General features: G+C 58.7%; 7 protein-coding genes across 7 annotated transcripts; 5 read left to right on the plus strand and 2 right to left on the minus strand.

Moving 5' to 3' along the window:
• Positions 1-81: 81 nt before the first annotated feature.
• Positions 82-589, plus strand: BXZ73DRAFT_97074 (uncharacterized protein; the record flags this gene model as incomplete). Its single annotated transcript, XM_048027246.1, has 5 exons — positions 82-129; positions 194-204; positions 256-326; positions 405-498; positions 568-589. 5 exons carry the CDS (start codon positions 82-84, stop codon positions 587-589), a joined length of 246 nt encoding a protein of 81 aa, XP_047881832.1.
• Positions 590-1,001: 412 nt separating this feature from the next.
• On the plus strand, positions 1,002-2,449 carry BXZ73DRAFT_40815 (Aldo/keto reductase; the record flags this gene model as incomplete). The annotated part of the gene is made up of 5 exons (XM_048018650.1): positions 1,002-1,097; positions 1,154-1,278; positions 1,333-1,444; positions 1,509-1,842; positions 1,908-2,449. 5 exons carry the CDS (start codon positions 1,002-1,004, stop codon positions 2,447-2,449), a joined length of 1,209 nt encoding a protein of 402 aa, XP_047881833.1.
• An 806-nt stretch (positions 2,450-3,255) lies between these two features.
• Positions 3,256-4,139, plus strand: BXZ73DRAFT_40311 (guanine deaminase; the record flags this gene model as incomplete). The annotated part of the gene is made up of 3 exons (XM_048018546.1): positions 3,256-3,541; positions 3,649-3,782; positions 3,846-4,139. 3 exons carry the CDS (start codon positions 3,256-3,258, stop codon positions 4,137-4,139), a joined length of 714 nt encoding a protein of 237 aa, XP_047881834.1.
• A 1,762-nt stretch (positions 4,140-5,901) lies between these two features.
• BXZ73DRAFT_40692 (activator of Hsp70 and Hsp90 chaperone) lies at positions 5,902-7,920 on the minus strand (the record flags this gene model as incomplete). The annotated part of the gene is made up of 6 exons (XM_048018626.1): positions 5,902-6,045; positions 6,104-6,733; positions 6,786-7,079; positions 7,149-7,435; positions 7,511-7,676; positions 7,738-7,920. 6 exons carry the CDS (start codon positions 7,918-7,920, stop codon positions 5,902-5,904), a joined length of 1,704 nt encoding a protein of 567 aa, XP_047881835.1.
• A 1,174-nt stretch (positions 7,921-9,094) lies between these two features.
• On the plus strand, positions 9,095-12,171 carry BXZ73DRAFT_87457 (uncharacterized protein; the record flags this gene model as incomplete). The annotated part of the gene is made up of 9 exons (XM_048024572.1): positions 9,095-9,324; positions 9,447-9,478; positions 9,540-9,606; positions 9,670-9,997; positions 10,057-10,446; positions 10,491-10,622; positions 10,673-10,699; positions 10,721-11,562; positions 11,586-12,171. 9 exons carry the CDS (start codon positions 9,095-9,097, stop codon positions 12,169-12,171), a joined length of 2,634 nt encoding a protein of 877 aa, XP_047881836.1.
• Positions 12,172-12,899: 728 nt separating this feature from the next.
• Positions 12,900-13,857, minus strand: BXZ73DRAFT_40532 (Isochorismatase hydrolase; the record flags this gene model as incomplete). The annotated part of the gene is made up of 6 exons (XM_048018594.1): positions 12,900-13,009; positions 13,066-13,243; positions 13,309-13,417; positions 13,449-13,579; positions 13,658-13,722; positions 13,788-13,857. 6 exons carry the CDS (start codon positions 13,855-13,857, stop codon positions 12,900-12,902), a joined length of 663 nt encoding a protein of 220 aa, XP_047881837.1.
• Positions 13,858-14,379: 522 nt separating this feature from the next.
• On the plus strand, positions 14,380-17,669 carry BXZ73DRAFT_40176 (uncharacterized protein; the record flags this gene model as incomplete). The annotated part of the gene is made up of 3 exons (XM_048018522.1): positions 14,380-14,430; positions 14,603-15,041; positions 15,094-17,669. 3 exons carry the CDS (start codon positions 14,380-14,382, stop codon positions 17,667-17,669), a joined length of 3,066 nt encoding a protein of 1,021 aa, XP_047881838.1.
• Positions 17,670-19,050: the final 1,381 nt, after the last annotated feature.

Below are 19,050 nucleotides of genomic sequence, written 5' to 3' on the forward strand. Positions count from 1 at the left end.
CCGGCCGCCAACGTCTCGCCTGTCCTCCTCCCCCCCTCGCTCGCTGCTGCTGCTACCACTCTCGCTCTTGCCAGGCCCGCCATGTCGACCTTCCGTCGGAGCTTCATGAAGCACTGGTTCGCCGTTGAGGTGCGTCTGCTCGACTGTTCTTCAGGGTCCGCATTGGGCTGATGCGGGTCCCTCCGTCCGGAAGGCGACGCCCATGTGAGTGTACGGAGTCGGCTGGGACGGAGTGGGTGGGCTGATACACCCAAGTTACCTTGTCATTGGTGGTGCTGTTTTCGGTGCCGGCTGGTATCTCACCCGCCTCGCCCGTGGCCCCTCCAGTGCGTAGCCTCATCTTCCGATATCTGTGCAGCGCGTTGACTGCCCGTCCCCCGTCCACCTTCGATTCTTCCCTGTAGTTGTCTGGACGAAGGAGAACCCGACCCCCTGGAACGACGTCAAGCCCAACGAAACCACCAAGCTCCTCACCGTGAACCAGCACTTCGACAAGAGGTACGCCTCTGCACCGCGCCCATGACGCTCGTGCACTGACGAACGTGCAACCACTTCCGTGCTCCCTAGCTGGGACCGCAAGAAGCTTTAAACTGTGTACAACCGTGGGCGCCGCCACGTACGCCGTGGCGGAGGGCTGGAAAGGTGGATGTTGGGCCTGTCGCCTGTCGCGAACGCACTTCAGTCCGAATTTCTGTCGCAGTACGTAGAAGAAGCAGCTGCGCCTCTGCTCAAATTCTATTTGTTCTACCTGCATGCTCTGTCCATCGAAAGCACCGTGCTTTCACCGACAGTGGGAGGTTTGTGGGGACCATCTCGTGACCCTGTGAGAACCGTGCGCGGGCCGTGCGCTACCGTCGGGGACTCGGGGGGATTGGGCTGTGGACAACGGGTGAGGACAGCAAGCCCTATCTTCCTCATCAACGCGTCTTCCTCCTCTACCACATCGAACGGGGCAACACGCATTTCGAGAACGCAGCAGACCTCAAAGCAACATACCAGACATGGTCGTCGCCCTAGGATCCGTCCAACCTGTCTTTAAACCTCTGAAAACCGTCCCGGATGGCTCGGAGGACAAGCCGGCGGAAGGTCTGGCGATTGTACGGTGATTTCCCGATCTCTCATCACCGTATCCCTAGACTGACGGCTTCTGCAGCCGGCTATAGGCGAACTGACCATTCCTAGTGTCGTCTTGGGCGCCGCCACCTTCTCGGGTTTCTACAACTCAGAAGAAGACTACTCTAGCGCGGAGCCTGTTCGTACTGTCCGACTTGCGCTGAGGTATGTGCGTCTCTCCTGCGATATCGTGGCATAGATCTCAAGCATCCCACCAAGATATGGCATCTGTGGTTTCGACACTTCTCCGTATTACGGTCCCTCCGAGATCGTGCTCGGTAATGCACTCAAGGCCGTGGCGGACGAGTTCCCACGAGAGTCCTACAAGATTGTATGTTCTTGCTCCATGACCTACCTTTCTTCTCTCTCATGCAACCGCTCCTTCCCTTGCGTAGATCACCAAGTGCGGCCGCTATGGCTTCAACATCAAGGAATTCGATTACTCCGGCCCTACGATTCGCGCCAGCATCGAGCGGAGTCTCGCGCGCATGCATACAACCTACCTCGACGCCGTCTACCTTCACGACGCCGAGTTTGTATGCGAGCAAGTTGGCCCTCTTGAGGGGGGTAACCCTCACGAGGCGCTCGCAAGCCAGAGTGCGGAGTACGGTCTTGCGCCTGGCCAAGAAGGCAAGATTTGGGGGCCAGGAGACGAGAGGATTTTGGAGGGTATCGCAGAACTCAGGAAACTCCAAGAGGAAGGCAAGGTCAAAGCCATTGGCATATCAGGTATGTCTGGCTTGGCTGTATCTCCTGCGATGTCGACGTCTTATCTGCTCATGCTACAACAACAGCCCTTCCGTTGCCGGTGCTCCTCCGCCTCGCCCTTCTCGTTCTCCACAAGACCGGCAAGCCGCTCGACATCATGCTCTCCTACACGCACGTCTCGCTCCAGAACTCCCTGTTCGCCACGCACTTCGCCGCCTTCAAGGAGCGGGCCAAGGTCCGACAGCTACTCACCGCCTCCCCGCTCTGCATGGGTCTCCTCACTCCGCGCGTCCCGACATGGCATCCTGCCTCGGATGCTGCGAGGGCAACCGCTACCGAAGCGCACGCCCTTCTCACCGGGAGGGGCTGGGCTGGGGGCCTACCGGAGCTCGCGACCGGGTTCGCGTTCCGGAAAGGAGAGCAACTCGGAATGCCGGTCGTCATCGGCCTGAGCACCGTCGCGGAAGTGCACCAGTGCGTCGCAGCGTGGCGGCGGGTGAGGGAAGCTAAGGACACGGCCGAGAGGGATGAACTGGAGAAGACCGTGGCGGATATGTTTGGGGACATGCAGGGGTACATGTGGCAGTCGCCGGAGCCCAAGGCACTGCTTCCGCTGGAGACAAAGTAGACAAACACAAAGATGAGTTGTGGAAGTCCTGAGAGTCATCGCGATTGACGTTATGTGTATCAGATTTGTTGGTTAGAATTCAAAAAGTGTCCTGTTGTCCGCAATGAACCGCCGCATCACCGCTTTCGAAAAATCTCGTCAACCTGAGAGCGTACATCACCCATCCCAACATTCGGTCGAAAAACGACGAACTAGTCTTCTCTTCGAGGGGGCGTAGTGGTGTATTGATGGGGGTGCACCTGAGAAACGGAAAGGCCGCCGCCCACTAGTTCCAAGGTCGACCACGGATCCACATCAACCCACCATTTACATCCATGTTTCCCCACCAGACACCACCACGTTACGTTCTCGCTGAGATGAAGAACGCAGAACAACGTGCAGGCAAGTTAATTCCTGCGGTTATCCTGCTTATCGTCACTGATCTTGGGCTTATAGACTACCGCCGACCCGCCGTTTATCGTACCCCGGCACCCGTACTTCAAAACAACGATTGTGATGAGGCACACGCGTAAACAACCACCCATACACTTGCGCCGGCGTCCGCCCCTGGGCCCTGGCACAATCATCCACTATTCCGACGTCTCTCACGCTGATTCCGTGGAACCGTCTGTAATGCCTCGCTTATCGCACTCCCAGGAGGTCTTATAGCGTGGTGCTGCAGAGACGGACTCCCGGAGAGCCTCCTCCTCCTTCACCGACTCTCCTCTTCACCTTCTGCCGGTATGTCGCTCACTAGCACCCAAGATTTCACCCCATTTTCTCGAAGGACTCACGCACGCCCCCTGCAGTACCCTCACGACCTTGCCATGAAGTTTCTCACCCTCGCCACCACCCTCGCGTCCATCGCGACCGCCTGCTCCGCGAGCTCCTACACCGCGCTCGCGGACCCCAAGCTCTCCATCAACGGCATCCCCTTCAGCACGCGCGCCCACTGGATGCGCCGCGCAAACGCTGCGCTCTCGGAGCTCTCCACCCCGTGCCCGTTCGCCGCGTTCGCGACCGCGATCGTGAACCACACCGTCGGCGGCCTCGGCGAGCTCGTCTGCATCGGCATCAACTCGGGCGGGACGATGGGGAACCCCACCATGCACGGTGAGCCTCGTCCAACCTCTCTCCGAGTCTCCGGCCTCGCCCTCTACGTGGTGGCGTACAGACCGGTCCAGGGCGACGACTGACGCAGTCTACCGGACTCCCTGCAGGCGAGATGGCGGCGATTGCGAACTGCACCGCGGTCATGACGGACCCGCACGGGCCGTACAACTACACGGCCGCGCAGGCGTCGGCGGCGTTCGCGGACCTCAGCCTGTACACCAACGCCGAGAGCTGCCCCATGGTGAGCTTCTTTCTCGCGATTTCTACACGCTCGTCGCTGACTCCGAGCTCCGCGGGCGGGCAGTGCGCGTCCGCGATCCGTTGGGCGGGCTTCCGCGAGTACATCTACGGCTCGACCATCGAGAAGCTCATCAAGCAGGGCTGGGGCCAGATCCGGATCCCGTCGCTCGAGGTGTTCAAGCAGTCGACGGACCTCTCGACCGAGTCGCGGCTCATGGGGGCCGTGCTCACGAATGAGACGGATCCGTTCTTCCTGTGGCAGTACAACCCTGACTACCCTTGCCCTGACGGGTGCGCGCGGACGGAGGCGGGGGACTCGTGCGAGGTGCATAACCACTGGATTCGACATGTACAGTGACGGTCAAAAGTAATGCACACCCTGGCTCTGGCGTCTAGTGCGCTTCATGGCGGGCTCGAATCTCGTCCGTTTGAGACGATTTCTGTATGTACGGGTAGATATTCTGAATGCGAACCTGTGGGTACTTGTTTGAGAAGATTCGGACTAGTATTGAGCGAGATAGGAGGCAAACTCTGTGAGCCACCCTGTCACAGCTGTCACAACTGTGGGCAGGGGGCGACAATGCATGTCTGTAGAAGCAGAACAGCAGAGAGTTGAGAGCTGCGATTTATTTGAGGCTTATTAGGAGTCTGAATGATGCTCTGTGTATGAATTTCAGGCTGCAGAAACTTCTGGTTGGGTCATGTTTGAGCAAACATGGTTTTGAGCTGCCTCAACTCAAATCCGACCATTTGTTCGCACAGGCTCGGTCTGACTGCTACTGCAACAGTATGGAATATTTTTAACATGCTCATAGACGTGATTGATGCAAAAAACCAGAGGAGAAAAGGTGCAGATGTGGTTGTAGAAGGTGCACTGTGGTATTGATCAATGTCACACACATCACAAATCGATGTCTAGAACAGGACAAAGGACCCTGTGAGGCACGAAACTGCTGTGAGAACTCCCCATAAAGAAAGGCTTTCAGATAAGGCACGCAAGGTTGGCCGCTATGGCTTCGTTGCATGGGTACATACTCAGGAAGTTGCCTGATGTGACATGTGCGGCTTCACCAAGTATCCCCCGTCCCAGGTTCGCCGTGTTTTTCGCAATTCGTGCTTGGTATTTGTCTGTATCAACTTTATAAGTCTCTGAAATGTGCTCAAGCTAAAATTCCAGCATACAGACAGCCAGGAAGGCAAAACAATGGAGGCAGGGCAATCATTGAATATGATCATGTCACATCAGGCAACTTCCTGAGTATGTACCCATGCAACGAAGCCATAGCGGCCAACCTTGCGTGCCTTATCTGAAAGCCTTTCTTTATGGGGAGTTCTCACAGCAGTTTCGTGCCTCACAGGGTCCTTTGTCCTGTTCTAGACATCGATTTGTGATGTGTGTGACATTGATCAATACCACAGTGCACCTTCTACAACCACATCTGCACCTTTTCTCCTCTGGTTTTTTGCATCAATCACGTCTATGAGCATGTTAAAAATATTCCATACTGTTGCAGTAGCAGTCAGACCGAGCCTGTGCGAACAAATGGTCGGATTTGAGTTGAGGCAGCTCAAAACCATGTTTGCTCAAACATGACCCAACCAGAAGTTTCTGCAGCCTGAAATTCATACACAGAGCATCATTCAGACTCCTAATAAGCCTCAAATAAATCGCAGCTCTCAACTCTCTGCTGTTCTGCTTCTACAGACATGCATTGTCGCCCCCTGCCCACAGTTGTGACAGCTGTGACAGGGTGGCTCACAGAGTTTGCCTCCTATCTCGCTCAATACTAGTCCGAATCTTCTCAAACAAGTACCCACAGGTTCGCATTCAGAATATCTACCCGTACATACAGAAATCGTCTCAAACGGACGAGATTCGAGCCCGCCATGAAGCGCACTAGACGCCAGAGCCAGGGTGTGCATTACTTTTGACCGTCACTGTATGACGATCTTTCATGCAAAAATAACGAGATGCTCACAGCATAGAGGGTGGTGTGGGAGAGCAATGAGCTGAGGTGAATTACACGCGGAGTATAGATACACAGTGTTAATGACTTCGACACATCCAACGGCCCGAACCAGGGGAAAGCGCAAGAATGCCCAGCGGCGGCATGACGCGACTACCGCGTTTTGATGATGCCCGCATTGATGAGCTTCATGATGTTTGCGCGTACCGCAGGGTTCTTCATGTGATCCTGTAGCGCGGCAGGATCGCCCTGCGCCTGCTGGAGGATAGACTGCATGATCGGGTCGCCCATGATCCTCTACACGTAAACAAGTTAAACCAGTGCACACGTCGGCCCAGCAGCCATGCAAACTCACCGCAACCTCCGGGTCGCGCATTGCGCGCTGGAGCGTTTCCTCCTCGTTCTCCCCACTGCGTTGCGAGAACATGGCCTGCTGACACTTCATCACCATGTCCTGGATCTCCTTCGAGTGTTTGTGCTCCTCGTCGACGTCCGCCGCCTCCTGCGCGACCTCAATTGCTTTGGTGTAGTCGCGCATCGCGAACAGCACATGGCTCTTGCGGATGTACGCCTTCACGAACTTGGTGTCGACCTTGATCGCCTCTTCTGCATCCTTCAGCGCCTCTGGGAACGCGGCCAACTTCGTGTACGCGTTAGCACGGTTGTTGTAGCCGCGCGGGTCCTGCGGGTCGCGCTTGATCGCCTCGGTGTACGCCTTGACGGCGCCGGCAAAGTCGCCCTTCTTGAAGAGCGCGTTGCCCTCCTCGCGCGCCTCCTCGGCCTTGGTGGGGTCGATGTACGCGAGCCGGGCGGCCTCGGCGGCTTCACGCTCGGCGGCGCGGAGCTTGTTGAGCACGTCGGGCGTGCGGTGCTCAGTGAGCGACTTCTGGAAGAACTTGACCGAGGTGGGGAAGTCGCCCTTGCGCTGGTAGGCGCTGCCGATGCGGCCGTACGCCTTGGCGATCATTTTGTAGTCGGCGTGGATCTGCGCGACGCGGGTCGGCCACGCGCGGAGTAGGAAAGGGAAGACTGCTCACCTCACGGCCCTCGTCTACGGCCTTCTCGCACGCCTTGATGCACTCGTCATATTCGCCCTTCTCAAAGTGCGCGGCGGCGAGGTTGGTCAAGAACGCAACGTCCTTCGGCCATGTGTCCCACGCCTTCTGGAAGTGCGCGATCGCGTTGTCAAAGTCGCGCGTCTTGTAGGCCTCCGTGCCCAGCTTCTTCTCCGCTTCAGCGGCCTTCTTCTTTTCCGCCTCCTCCGGGTCCAACATCTCCACGTCCTCTTCCTTTGGTGGCTCTGACGCCTTGCTACTCGACGCCCGCGGTGGCTCCCGCGCGGGCGGCGGAGGCGAGGACGTCGATTTCGATGCGGACACGCCGCCGCCGAACGTCTGCACGTTCGTGGGGTCGACTCCGGGCGGGAACTCGTCCGAGCCCTCGTCGCGCGAAAAGCCTTGCATGTCGATGCCCATGAGCGCGCCGAGGACGTCGATCATACGCGGGTCCGAGCCGAGCGCGCTCTCCGCCGCCTTGGGGTTCTGCTGGAAGAACTGGAGCTTCTGGACGAAGGACGGGTCCGCGAGGTGCTTCGCCGTGCGCGGGTTCCGCGCGAGCTTCGCGAGCAGTTCGGGGTCCGCGAAGAGCTTGTTCAGGCCGAACCCGCCCTCGCCCTCGCTTGAGGACTCTGAGGGGCGGGCGAGGATCAGCGCGCGGACGAAGGGGGCAGGCGAAGGGATGGGGATGGTGGGGAGGGACTCACGCTTCGCGTCTGTGACCTCCTTGAGGGCTTTCCGGATCTGCGGACTGTCTTCGATCTTGAGGCCGTCCTCGTATACCTGGATGGCATCGTCGTATCGCCGAAGCCCGTGGAGGGCGGCGCCTGTGCGTGCGTAGCCCTTCGACCATGTCGGGTTCACCTTCACGCACTGTATGCGGACCGCGTGCATGAGTTCCGCGTGCGCGATGGGGAGCTCGGGCAGGACACACCTGTTCCGCGTCCTCGAGCGCACCGGAATAGTCCTTCTTACCGGCCTTGGCAGCACTCCGGTTCGACCAGAGGACATGATTTGTGGGGGCGATCTCGATGGCCTGAGTGAAGAGGTCGATGGCCTTGTCGTAATCTTTTGCCTGGAACGCCTTGTTTCCCTGGTCCTTCAGGGCGTCGGCCATATCGTCAAGTAGAAAGCAAGGGAGAGAATAAGGGTGGTGGATAGCAGTCGTATAGAGCGTGTGAGGCGGCAGGGCTCCCAGACACTTTTATCATCCTCGCACCTCATACTTGGGAAAGAGACGCGAAGTTTCGAGAACATTCGAGGTTGCCCGCACTCTTTGGGACATCTCCCATCCGATAAGGTCTTATGAGCAACAATTGATGCATCCTGTAACCCTATCCCGATCTAAAATCTCTCACGAACGTTGTAGGCCTGCCAAGAACGGCGGGCGTAAGTAAAAGTACGAGGAGAGGTTTGGAAGAGGGGCCTCATCTATTGTATAACGCAGCCTGTTTGCCACAGACTCTCCGAGACATTACCCGCCCCGGACGGATGTCTCTTGAATCTTGATGTCGTTTGGCAATGTGTCAGAACGATGACTTGCTGTTTAGTACAAGTTTAGTACTCACTAATACTGCATGTTTGGATCGTCAATAATGAACATGCGCTGGACCTCACCTTTGTCCCCGCAAACTAGGTAGTAGCAGAAGTAGTACAGAGTGCGCCGGTCTCGCACTGCTGCAAACCGTCTCCGGCGTCGCCAAGCACATCGGCCACGCGAACACAAGGAGGAGAGGCAGCAGCGCTCGCATCACGCCGATCACTTCAGAGAGATCGGATCTGGTGCGATCTCTGGAACGTCCCGCGCACCCGCGAGCCGGACGCAGCGGAGGCCGCGGACATTGTACCGGCCGTTCGACAAGAGATTGTTTCACTGCCCTTGCTTTTCCTCCACCATGTTCTCGCTCCCCGCGCTGCCTCTCGCGCTGTCCGCCGCGCCCTCAACGGCCTGACCGCCGCGTGCCCCCAGGTCCCGCGGTCCGCGTGCTCCGCTCGCGAGACGGCTGCAAGGGAAGACGGTGAGTATGCCTGTCAACGCGCACGGTGGGACGCGGCGAAGAGGCGGCCCAGCGGAGGACTCTCCTCGGGCATGCGTGTTGCCGTTTGCAGTTGAAAGCGCTTGCCGCGCGCACAGACGCTCCTATCATGCTCGCGTCTCGCTGTCGTCCCCGACGTCGCCCTCGACTTCCCACCATCCCACTGTCCTCGCCTCCCCTTCCCGCCTCAGGCGCGTTACGACAGCCAGAGACGCTCCTGCTGCGCACCTGGTCTTCACCTCGGGAATTCCAGACATGCCGGCCTCGCAGGCTCTGAACGGTGCCCACATCCCTTCAGCAAACGCCACTTCTTCGGTTTCACTCTCCACCCCCAGGATCAAGCAGGTCCGCGGCCGTTCGCCCGGTCCAAGCGGCATACACGATCTCATGGACTCTGGTGGCCCTGATGTGCGTCCACCCCCAAAGCGGGCCAGAAAGGCAATCAACTGCGAGCCGTGCAGGAACAGCAAGCTCAAGTGCGATAGGTGAGTTTCCACCTGCTCGGATCGGCTCTTGGGGAGATTCGTGGCGAGGGCTCCGCGTCCAGATCTTTTCCTCCGAAGGCCACTTTGCTGACTTAATCTCCTCGCTCTCCTCGGAATCTCAGGAATCGACCCTGTTCTTCTTGTGTATTACGAGGTGTGTTTCGTTGTCTTCATCCTCCTGCGTACCTCAATATAGCATGCACTCTCGTTTCAAGGGACGACCTCGCAATGCTACCAAGGACAAGAAGCGGACCCCAGCTTTAGAGGAGCCGTAGATCAACAGTGAGTGACCTCTTCCTAATGATCAATCTGCGCACCGCTCATCGGGGCCTGTATCGAAATCAGCCGTCCACTTCTGGACCCTTCGGTCGAATTCACACGCATCCGCAACTCCTTGGCCTTACTAGAAAGCCATGTTCTCGCCCAGTCGGCGTCACGCCCATCCGCCCCGACTTATTCCCCCGAGGCGGCTCGGAGACCAATATATGCTTCGCAGCCATCAGCGTATGACGACCACAATCCCTCGAGTCAAAGCCCCGACGCGGAAGTCAACTTTCAGGACAAAGAGCGATCTGAAGACGTCGACATGACCAGTGCACCTGGCATGTTGGGCCAACAGGCATCCGGAGGCCTGTATCTAGGCCCTACCTGCGCTGCATCTCATCTCATATCTGTGAGTGTTGACCATGGCCCATGTCGTGTGCCCACCCTGATCCCCGTGACCACTTGTAGGCCACGGACAACGACGAAGATCAAGTTGACCGTCCTGCCACCCCTTCATCCCCCACGTCGCCCTTACACACACTGCCAGACACCAACGAGCTCAACGGCTCCACCGGGGAGTGGGACCATGATTTGACCCCTCGGCTGCCGCCGCCCCACATGATCGACGGCCTCGTCCAGTATTACTTCGAGTACTGCAATTGGGTCTACCGTCACGTCAACGAACCAGCCCTTCTAGCCGGATGGGAGAGATACAAGACCGGTAAATACGGGGATCGCCTCGTTCTTGCCACCGTCAGCATCGTCATCGCACTTGCAGCCCGCTACCTCCCTCCACGACACCCTCTCATTTCCAATACGTCGGAGACATGCGAGGAGCTTGGAAGCAAATGCTATAGCGTGATGCGGACGGCGCTCGACCGTTACCGCCGTTCTGCCGGCAGTCAAGGCGGTCGTACTCGCTCGAACTGGTGGAGCTTATGCTCATCCGGAGCCATTACCTGACCTTCGCGAAAGAAGATCCGGAAGAGACTTGGAGCGTTCGCGGCGAACTGGTCACCATCGGAACGGCGATGGTCTTCACCGTGATCCCGGTTCGACACGCTTCGAAAGAAATGTGGCAGAGCGAAGACGTTGGGCATGGTGGCACATCGTTCTTCTCGAGCGTTGGCAGGCGTTTATGTTCGGGCGGCCACTCGCTATCGCTGGGCACCACTTCAATACCCAGTTTCCGACCTACTGTGATCCCAAGTTGGACAAGCTGCAACGTCTCTACCTTCCGAACATCGCGCTCTTCAAGCTCGCCTACATCCTGGGAGACATCATGGACGATGCTGTCTCCTTCCGTGCCGTGCCGTACACCTCGGTGCAAGAAAAGGACAAGGCCCTGACGGATTGGTACGATTCCCTTCCCTCCGAGCTCGACCTCGACGAGTTCCGAATCGCGCGCGCGCTTGCCAGTCCCATCACGTCCGTGAGGCGTCTCGGAGTCCAGAGTGTAATCATCAGAACAGCCTACCACCACATCCGATTTACCCTCCACCGTCCTTACGCCAAGGTCCCTGAAAGTCTGGAGATCGCAGTCAGCGCGGCGTCACAGCTGATTGCTCTCGTCGGTCAGACCCGTCCCGACTTCCTCTCAAATACCGCCCTCGCCGTACCAGGTCACATGAACTGGGGTCCATTCCACGTCTTCTCGGCCGCTATGTTCTTTTCATTCCAGCTAATCACGAAGCCCGATCAGGACGCGGCGAACCTTTTCCGGGAGAATATCCGCAAAGCGATCGCTTCTCTGGAGCAAAGCCGCTGGATGCCCGTGGCCGACAAGGCACTGACCATCCTCCAGGCACTGGCACCCTTATACTCTGATGAGTTGCTCGAGCTCTCCGACCATAATCGCGAGCGGAGAAAGGCACAGGTGCTCAGCTTGGTCAGGACGCTGGCCTTCCCATACCAGGACGCTCCGTACTCCCGATCCGCGGACTCGCCAGGGTACAACCGCTACGACGCCGCGCTGTTTGCGCAACAGCCGGCACAAGCCACCCCCGGGCATTCTGCGGCTACTCGGACAACTCGCAGCGTCAAGGTCAACTCCAGCACCAGCCACAGCAGTCACCCCAGCAGCCACAGTCGGCTCCGCCCACTGTACAAACAACCCAAGCACCCATATCGGCGACGCGGTGGACGTCGAATGCTCAGCCCGAACTCAACGCCCCACATTACTCTCAGCAGCAGCAACAGCAACCCCCACCGCATCAACACGCCCACTCGCATCCGCACCAACACCACCCCCAACACCAGCCGCAGTACACCCCCCATCTGCAGCAGCAGCCGCCGCCGCAACACCCCCAGCATCCGCCGCAACAGCAGCAGTACTCGCCCAATGGTCAATCCTTCCCGATGGTCCGCTACGCCACCACGCACACCGAGATGATGCAGCAGCCGCTCCCGCACCACCAGCACGGCGTCCACGACGGCCAGGACAGCTTCCACCCCGCGGATGAATCCTCAATGTGGGGCGCGTCGATCGGCTTCGGTCTCTCGGAGTGGAACCAGTTCGTGGACGTCATGCGCCGCCCTGACAGCTTCACGGGCATGGTGCAGCAGCAGGGGCCGACGCACTAGGCCCGCTCGTGAGCAGCCTTGTGGTCGGCTTCGGTGGGGTCGGTGGGCCCGCCCGGCGGCGATGGAGCGGGATCTAGGATATGAGGGCTGACGATGGGGAAGAGGCCGCGGAGCTGAGGCGGGACGTTCCACAAGTACGGTGGCGTCCGTTTAGTGTGTGCCTGTGCGCGAACGTGAGCTCGCCGCGTCATGTATGTTCCTTGCGCCTACGTGCGCGATCTACCCTAGTGTCCGATCTCCGACGTCCTGTGGTGATGTCTTTACTTTACGTATATAAGTACGAGGATCGGTGCCTTTTGTTGTGCTCGCTTAGCTGTTCGTTTAAATGTGCTGACTCTGTTTGATCGTGTGTAGTGTGCACTGCGCCTGCATTTAATGACGACCCGCGCCGCACCGCGGACGGCTACTTATTTCTCTCTGGTGGATCGGCATGTTGTATCTCTGCACGCATAGTTTCACCCGATCTTTGCAGTCGTTTCTGTACGAGGTCAAACCACGCATCGCTGTGTATTGTCGCAAAAATGGTATCAAGCTCATTGGCCCATGATAAATCAGTCATGCTACTCTTCCGAGCGTCCTGCGGTTCGGCCATGAGGCCGAGGCCTGAGGCGTCGGTGGTACATCAGAGTCCTCGACTCCCTATTAAACATCCCTTACAGTAAGTGATCTACACGATACAACCTGCCTTTCACCAGATAATTGCTGTCATTCTGCGAAAGGCTCACCCCTCAGAGTTTCGAAGCTGGGGCTGCCAATACTTCCAGAGCCTGTTCCGTTCGTTCTGCCTCTTCTTTGATGAGACGAGAAAAGTACTTGAAGTTATCCTTGCTCGCATCCGCTGTGATGCCATCAGTTGAAGTCTTACGAGAAACATAAAATACGTGAGGCACGCACTCTGCAGCTCGAACGCCGCGCTCTCACTGGTGACGATTTGAGCGCCTGCTTGGCGCATGCGAGCGATTGCGATGGGCACCTCCTGGGAGCGCGTGCTGGACACGCCGTCAGCCAAGACGTGAACGTCGTACCCAAGCTGCAGGAGGTCCAGTGCCGATTGTTGGACGCAGACGTGGGACTGATGGGATCGCAGAACCGTCGCGTTAGCGCGTAATGCGACCCAAACGCCCGCCAGGCACTGACCTCGATGCCAAAGAGCACGACCGACTTGAAGTTGTGTTGCTTGAGCAGCGCGGTCACTGGGGGGATCGCCATCGAGAACGCCGTCTTCTCGAACGTGCCCAGGTGGAGGCTGCCCAGCGGCGCAGTGTTGAGCTCGGGACGGTGGGCCCGAGGGCTGAAACGATGGCTTAGCGCAAGCTGCAAGGGCGCGGCGGCCGAGGGTGCTGCGCGGCGCATGTGAACAAGTACCTCGAGGGTTTTGTTCAGTAATGATGACTGGAACGTCGAGCACCTGTCATCGCGCGAGACACACGCGGGCGCGGGGTTAGCCTATTTCGGCGGCGCGGGGCGGCGGCGAGCGGGTGCGCACCTTCGCGAGCTTGAGCATCTTGTTCCCCGTGGCGACGACGTGGTCGAAGCCGTGGATGAAGGTGCCTGTGATGGTGGCCTGTTGGAATCATGCGACAGGAACGGCGGGAGATGCGCGCGGGCGGACGCACGGAAGCGGGTCTGGATGTCGCACACAAAAAAGACGGTGCGGCCGGGGATCAGCTTCACCACTGCGGCCATTGCTGAGGCTGTGATGGACGATGGACGAGGCGGCGTCCGAGAGCTGGAGTTGAGTAGGGAAGGTCCCGTGATAGGCACGGATTGGGCCCGTCGGTGGTCGGTGGTGCCGCAGACTGGGTGAGGCGGGCGGGGGCAGGCGGGGCAGACGAGCGAGCGAAACGGAGGCGGGGCGAGGGAGAAAGATTGAGGAGGACGTGCGGAAGTATCGACCGCGTCCGGCGCGGGGCGGCAGGGGCGGCAGGGCGGGCCAGGGCCGACAGAGGGGCGCCGCCCGCTCTCGGGCCTCGAAGCAAATGAGAGACACGTGGGAACACCCGCCAGCGTCTGCCGGGTGGGAGTATTTCGAGAGCAGGTTTGGATTCTGGTCCGTCAGCGTTGGCTTGCCATCTCATCCCCTCCGGGCCCTCTGATCCCTCCCTGGCTTGTGGCCGTGGTCCTGCCTTTCTTTTGCACGCTCACCTTCCGTATCTCGGAACTGTCTCTCCTTTGGAAAAAACTCGAAAACCCAAAAAAATCGCTATCATGGACCACGACTCTCACTTCCAGGCCGGCGTCGACGCCGAAAGGACGAGGGTCAGTGCTCACTTTTATACTGCCCCGAGATGGAGTTCTAAGCGCATGTTCTCCGTCCTGCCTGCACGCGATTTTTCCACGCTTCTCTTACCCGTTCGCTTCGAATCACCACACACCGGCCTCTATGCGCCTCTCTACGCGCCTCCATCCCCAATTAACCCCGCCCACACAGATGAGCTCTTTCACGTTTGGCAAGCCTGCCTCGCCCCTTGGCGCACCCCCTCCTCCTCGCCATTCACGTTCTCACTCCCGCAATGGTTCTGTCTCCGTGTCTCTTTCCCTCCCGACCCCCGTATCTGCCACCAGCCCACTGGTTGACTCTCCCCCCGGCTCCCCTACCCGCAACTCCCTTGGTGGCTCGAAGCGCAACTCGCACCATCGCCGCCTCTCTTCCGTCTCAACCCGGAGGGAATCCGCAGATCTGATGGGTATCGCTCTCCCGAGCATCCCCATCTCCAGCTCCGAAGACAACATCAACCTCGGTGACAAGGACTCGATCCGCCGGCGAGCTCTGTGGGCGTTGGAGGGAAAGGATGCAGGGAACACCTTCTCAGTCGAGATTCCCGAGCTGGACGCTCCTGAGGTTCCCCAGCGTGGCAGCTTCGAGTTTCGTGAGTATCCCAGTTGCTTCGTTTTCTGCACCTATATTCAATTATATCCCAGCGTCCAAGCCGTCGTTTCCCCCGGGTACAGGCTTCATGGGCAGCAAGCGCGACTCCCTTCGCGTGATGGTCTCAACTCCGTCGAGCGAGGTCCTTGGCACCTTGGTTGAGGAGGAGGAGGAAGAGGAGGAGGAAACCAAGGAGATCATGAGTCCTGTCCAGGAGTCTCCTGCAAGTGCGACCATCTCGACCCCCTCATCCCCTCCTACTCGTCCCCGCCCCGCCATCTTGAACCTTCGTCCCCTCTCCCTCTCATTGGTCGCCAACTCCAGCGTCGAACCTATCACGCCCAGTCCGACACCCAGCCCTCGTCCAGGTTTGCGTTCGCTGACGCTTCCTGCGTCTCAGAGCCCGGGAGCCAACAAACGGCAGTCTGTTATCATTTCACCTTCTCCCTCCCCCTCTCCCAACGCCTTTGGCCGCCGCCCACCACTCAACCTCGTCACGGAGAACACGCAACCCCCGCCCTCTCGGCGGAGCAGCATCTCATACGTGTCAAACTCGGACGGCCAGACTGTATCCGTCTTTGGTCTCCCCACTCCCGAGATGACACCTATCTCCACCGGCCTCGACCGCCGGCGCCCGACTTCTGCTTCGAGCTCCGGCAGCATGGATTTGGGGCAGCTCGGCATGCAGCGTGGACGCCCTCTCTCCATGAGCGAACAGCACTTTTTGTTCCAGGCTCATGAAACCTTGGTACAGCGCATCACTGATCTCGAGAAGGCGCTTGCACGCAACAGCAGCTCGAGGTCCCGCCCTGTGTCCTTCGCTTCCGATGTTTCTTCGGCTGTTTCTTCCGAGCCGTCGGACGAAATGCTGCAGCTCATCGCGGATCTCAAGGCGGAGCGCGACGACCTCAAGAGGGATGTCGACGGCTGGCGTACCCGCGTCGTCGACCTTCAATACCAGATCGACATTCACGCTAAGCGTCTCGAGGCCGAGCGCCGTGACGCGTGGGTCGCCCGCCAGCGCGTCGGACTGCTGGAAGTGGAGAAGTGCTCTCTCGAGAAGACCGTCTCAGAGAAGACCGCCGCAATGGGTGAAGTGCTGGCGCGGTACGATATCGCGGACAAGAGCCTCAAAAGTTCTCAACAAGATGTCGCCCGTCTCAACGCTGAAGTCCAACGTCTCCGCAGCGTTGACGAAGAGTGCGCGCGTCTTCGCGAGGAGCTCGTCGAGGAGAGGAAGGCACGTACGAACTTGGAGCGCGAGCTAGATATCGCCGGCCTACTCGACACCCCACGGCCGTTTACCGCCGCAGCCCAGCCGATTCCCGCATCCATCGCTCGCAAGAGTCGCGGTCTCGGCTTCCGTTCCATCGACTCTGAGAGCTCATTCACCGACGTCGACTCGGTGGATTACGGATCCGATCTGAAGGTTGTCGATGAAGTTGACGAGGATGATACAACTGACGATGAAGATGATGAACTGGCACGGTATGAAGACCAGGAGGAAGATGATGACGAGTACGATTTCCCAACGACGTCGTCCTACAACTCGGTTATCGATTACGCGCGTTCCGCCACCCCCCGCCTGTCCACCGATTCTGGTGACTCGGTCTCTGCGCCCTCGACTAACCGCTCTCCTTCTCCTTCCCCGCTTCCTTCTCCCTCGGAGCCCACGCACGCTCGTCGCGCCTCTCTCGTCAAGGCATGGACTTTCCCTGCCAACGCGCCGGTTGTGCCTACTGTGGAACGCCCCATCGAGGATGTGGACCGTTTCTTCGGATGCCTGGAGGACGTCGACAACTCTCCTCCGATCGACTCCAAGCTCCATTCCATCGAGAGCAACAAGAGGCTGTTCTCTCAGGCGCTTGAGGAGTTCGATGACGACCTCCCACCCTTTGTCATTCCGGCAGATGTTGGAGAGATTGTCATGTCGCCCGAGATGGAACGCCCCCTCGACGTCGTGGTGGAAGAAGACGAAGAGGATGATGATGACGAAAATGACAAGTACGACCATGATGAAGAGTTCGTTGGGGAGGAGGACGAAGGCGGCATCAAGTTCACGTTCAACGTGCCCGCGTCCTACCTCGCTGATTCTGACGCTGACACGAGCACGCCGGCCCTCTCGGTAACGTCTACTCCCGAGTCCACAGGGAAGTCGACCCAAGTCTTTGAGCCCATTGACGAAGATGAGGGCGACGATAGCTTCACATTCCCTCAACTCAAGTCTCAGCGCAACACTCCTAGCCCCTCCGGCATACCCCGTCTTCGGTCGTCCTCGCCTTCCATGATCCCCGTCTCTACCGCTTCTTCTCCCATGTCATCTCCCAAGTCCTTCTCGCTTCCTCTCCGCATCAACACTTCGCCGATGTCTTTCTCCACGCCTCCCAGACGCGTGTCAACAGCGCCCACGTTCATACCTGTTCCTCGTGCCACTTCGTCTCCGGTTCCGCTGAAGGCACCGTGCTTCGTGCCCCAGCCCACCCGCGCATCCTTTGCGCCCCGACCTAGCGGTATCCCCGTCATGTCTCCTCCTGCTCCAAGTAGGCTTCCCTACAGCACTCACCTTCCGAGCATGTTCGTATCTGATTCCCCGGTGCGCTCCCCTGTTTACAGCCGAAGCGGCTTCTAGGTCTCACTCGGTCACACCCTGCCCCACTGCCACGGCTATGGATCTGAGCAGCACGTCTGCTCAGTCTCCCGCGATGTCTTCCCCGTCTCTGTCCGCTTTCATGTCTTCCCCCACGATTGCCGCTCGGTTGTCGTTCCAAACCCTCACGAACTTCGTCCCTTCTATGTTGTGGTCCCCTCGGACCGGTGGCGACTCCTGGGAATCAAGTAACCCCAAGAGTAATGGCTCGAGTCCCGATCATACTCGCTCCGACTCGTCATTCGTCAATGCAACAGTTGTGGCGCGACCCGAGACTCCGAAGGAGCGCGGATATGTGTCGAAAGAGAGGCAGCTCGAAAGACTTCGGTCCCGTATGGAAGAAGAACGTAAACAAGGTCGCGCTGTTGTAGGTCTGGGTGTTACAGCGGACAAGACACGCACTCCAGTGTTGGATATCTAAATTATTGGGTGAGTTGTCAAAAGTGTGGAGTCGTATATCTTCTCATCCATCCGACAGCGTCCCGCTTCATCCCCACCAATTCATCCATCACTCGAACTTGCGGTCTCATATCTGTGTTCTTTATTTCAATGTCTATACGACCCCCATCCCCCTGCGGACTGAACGCTTCCCCCACCCACCCCATTTTCCATTTGCACGGACTCCTTTGTACCCCCCATGAGCCGCCCTCCCCAATCCCCCATCGCACCTCGCATCACTGTGCTTCTACCGGTCCACTCGCTTCCACTTCACTATGACATACATCATCCCTCCCAGAGCCTGCGGCTCTTTCGGCCCTGCCCACCTACGCCCACCCTCACACTACCCGTGCTGTCTCTCCCAACACCCAGTGCTGCGCACACAGCTGCTGGCGTGACGGCACCCACTACTGTCTCGGTCTTGGCCTCGGGGCTGGGCGGGCCTTGTATCATTACCCTCTTTTTTGTGTCCCGCGTTCCTCTAGGCCCTACCCCTTCACCCTCTCCGATTCTCCCCCTCCCCAGTCCCACGTACAGATCTATGGTGTCCTTTCACAGATGAAGTAGCCATACGCGTATACATACAACGTACGATGCAGATACGCCCCCACCACGGGCCCTGAGCGCGACGCGTGTGCAGGAGGGCCCCTGGCCTCCTGCCGCCGCCGCCGGCTGCTGCACCCGCTGCGGCAGCGCCGCAGCGAGGTTGAGTATACGTGCGCATGGCTCGATTATGCTCCCCTTTCTATGTCTAACGTTCGGTATGCCCCCCTCGTCGACGTTTCGGTTTACTCACGATTAACTTTCTCACTTGAGACTTGTTCATTTCGTCCCCCTCTCGTCGCGCGTGGGTTTGCGGTTTCGGGGGTTTGACACGTTCCGTCTGCTTCGCGAAATTTGCGCATCGAACGGCAGCCTGAAGATT

Source organism: Epithele typhae (assembly GCF_022376455.1).
Source record: "Epithele typhae strain CBS 203.58 chromosome Unknown BXZ73scaffold_4, whole genome shotgun sequence".
Taxonomy (NCBI): domain Eukaryota; kingdom Fungi; phylum Basidiomycota; class Agaricomycetes; order Polyporales; family Epitheliaceae; genus Epithele; species Epithele typhae.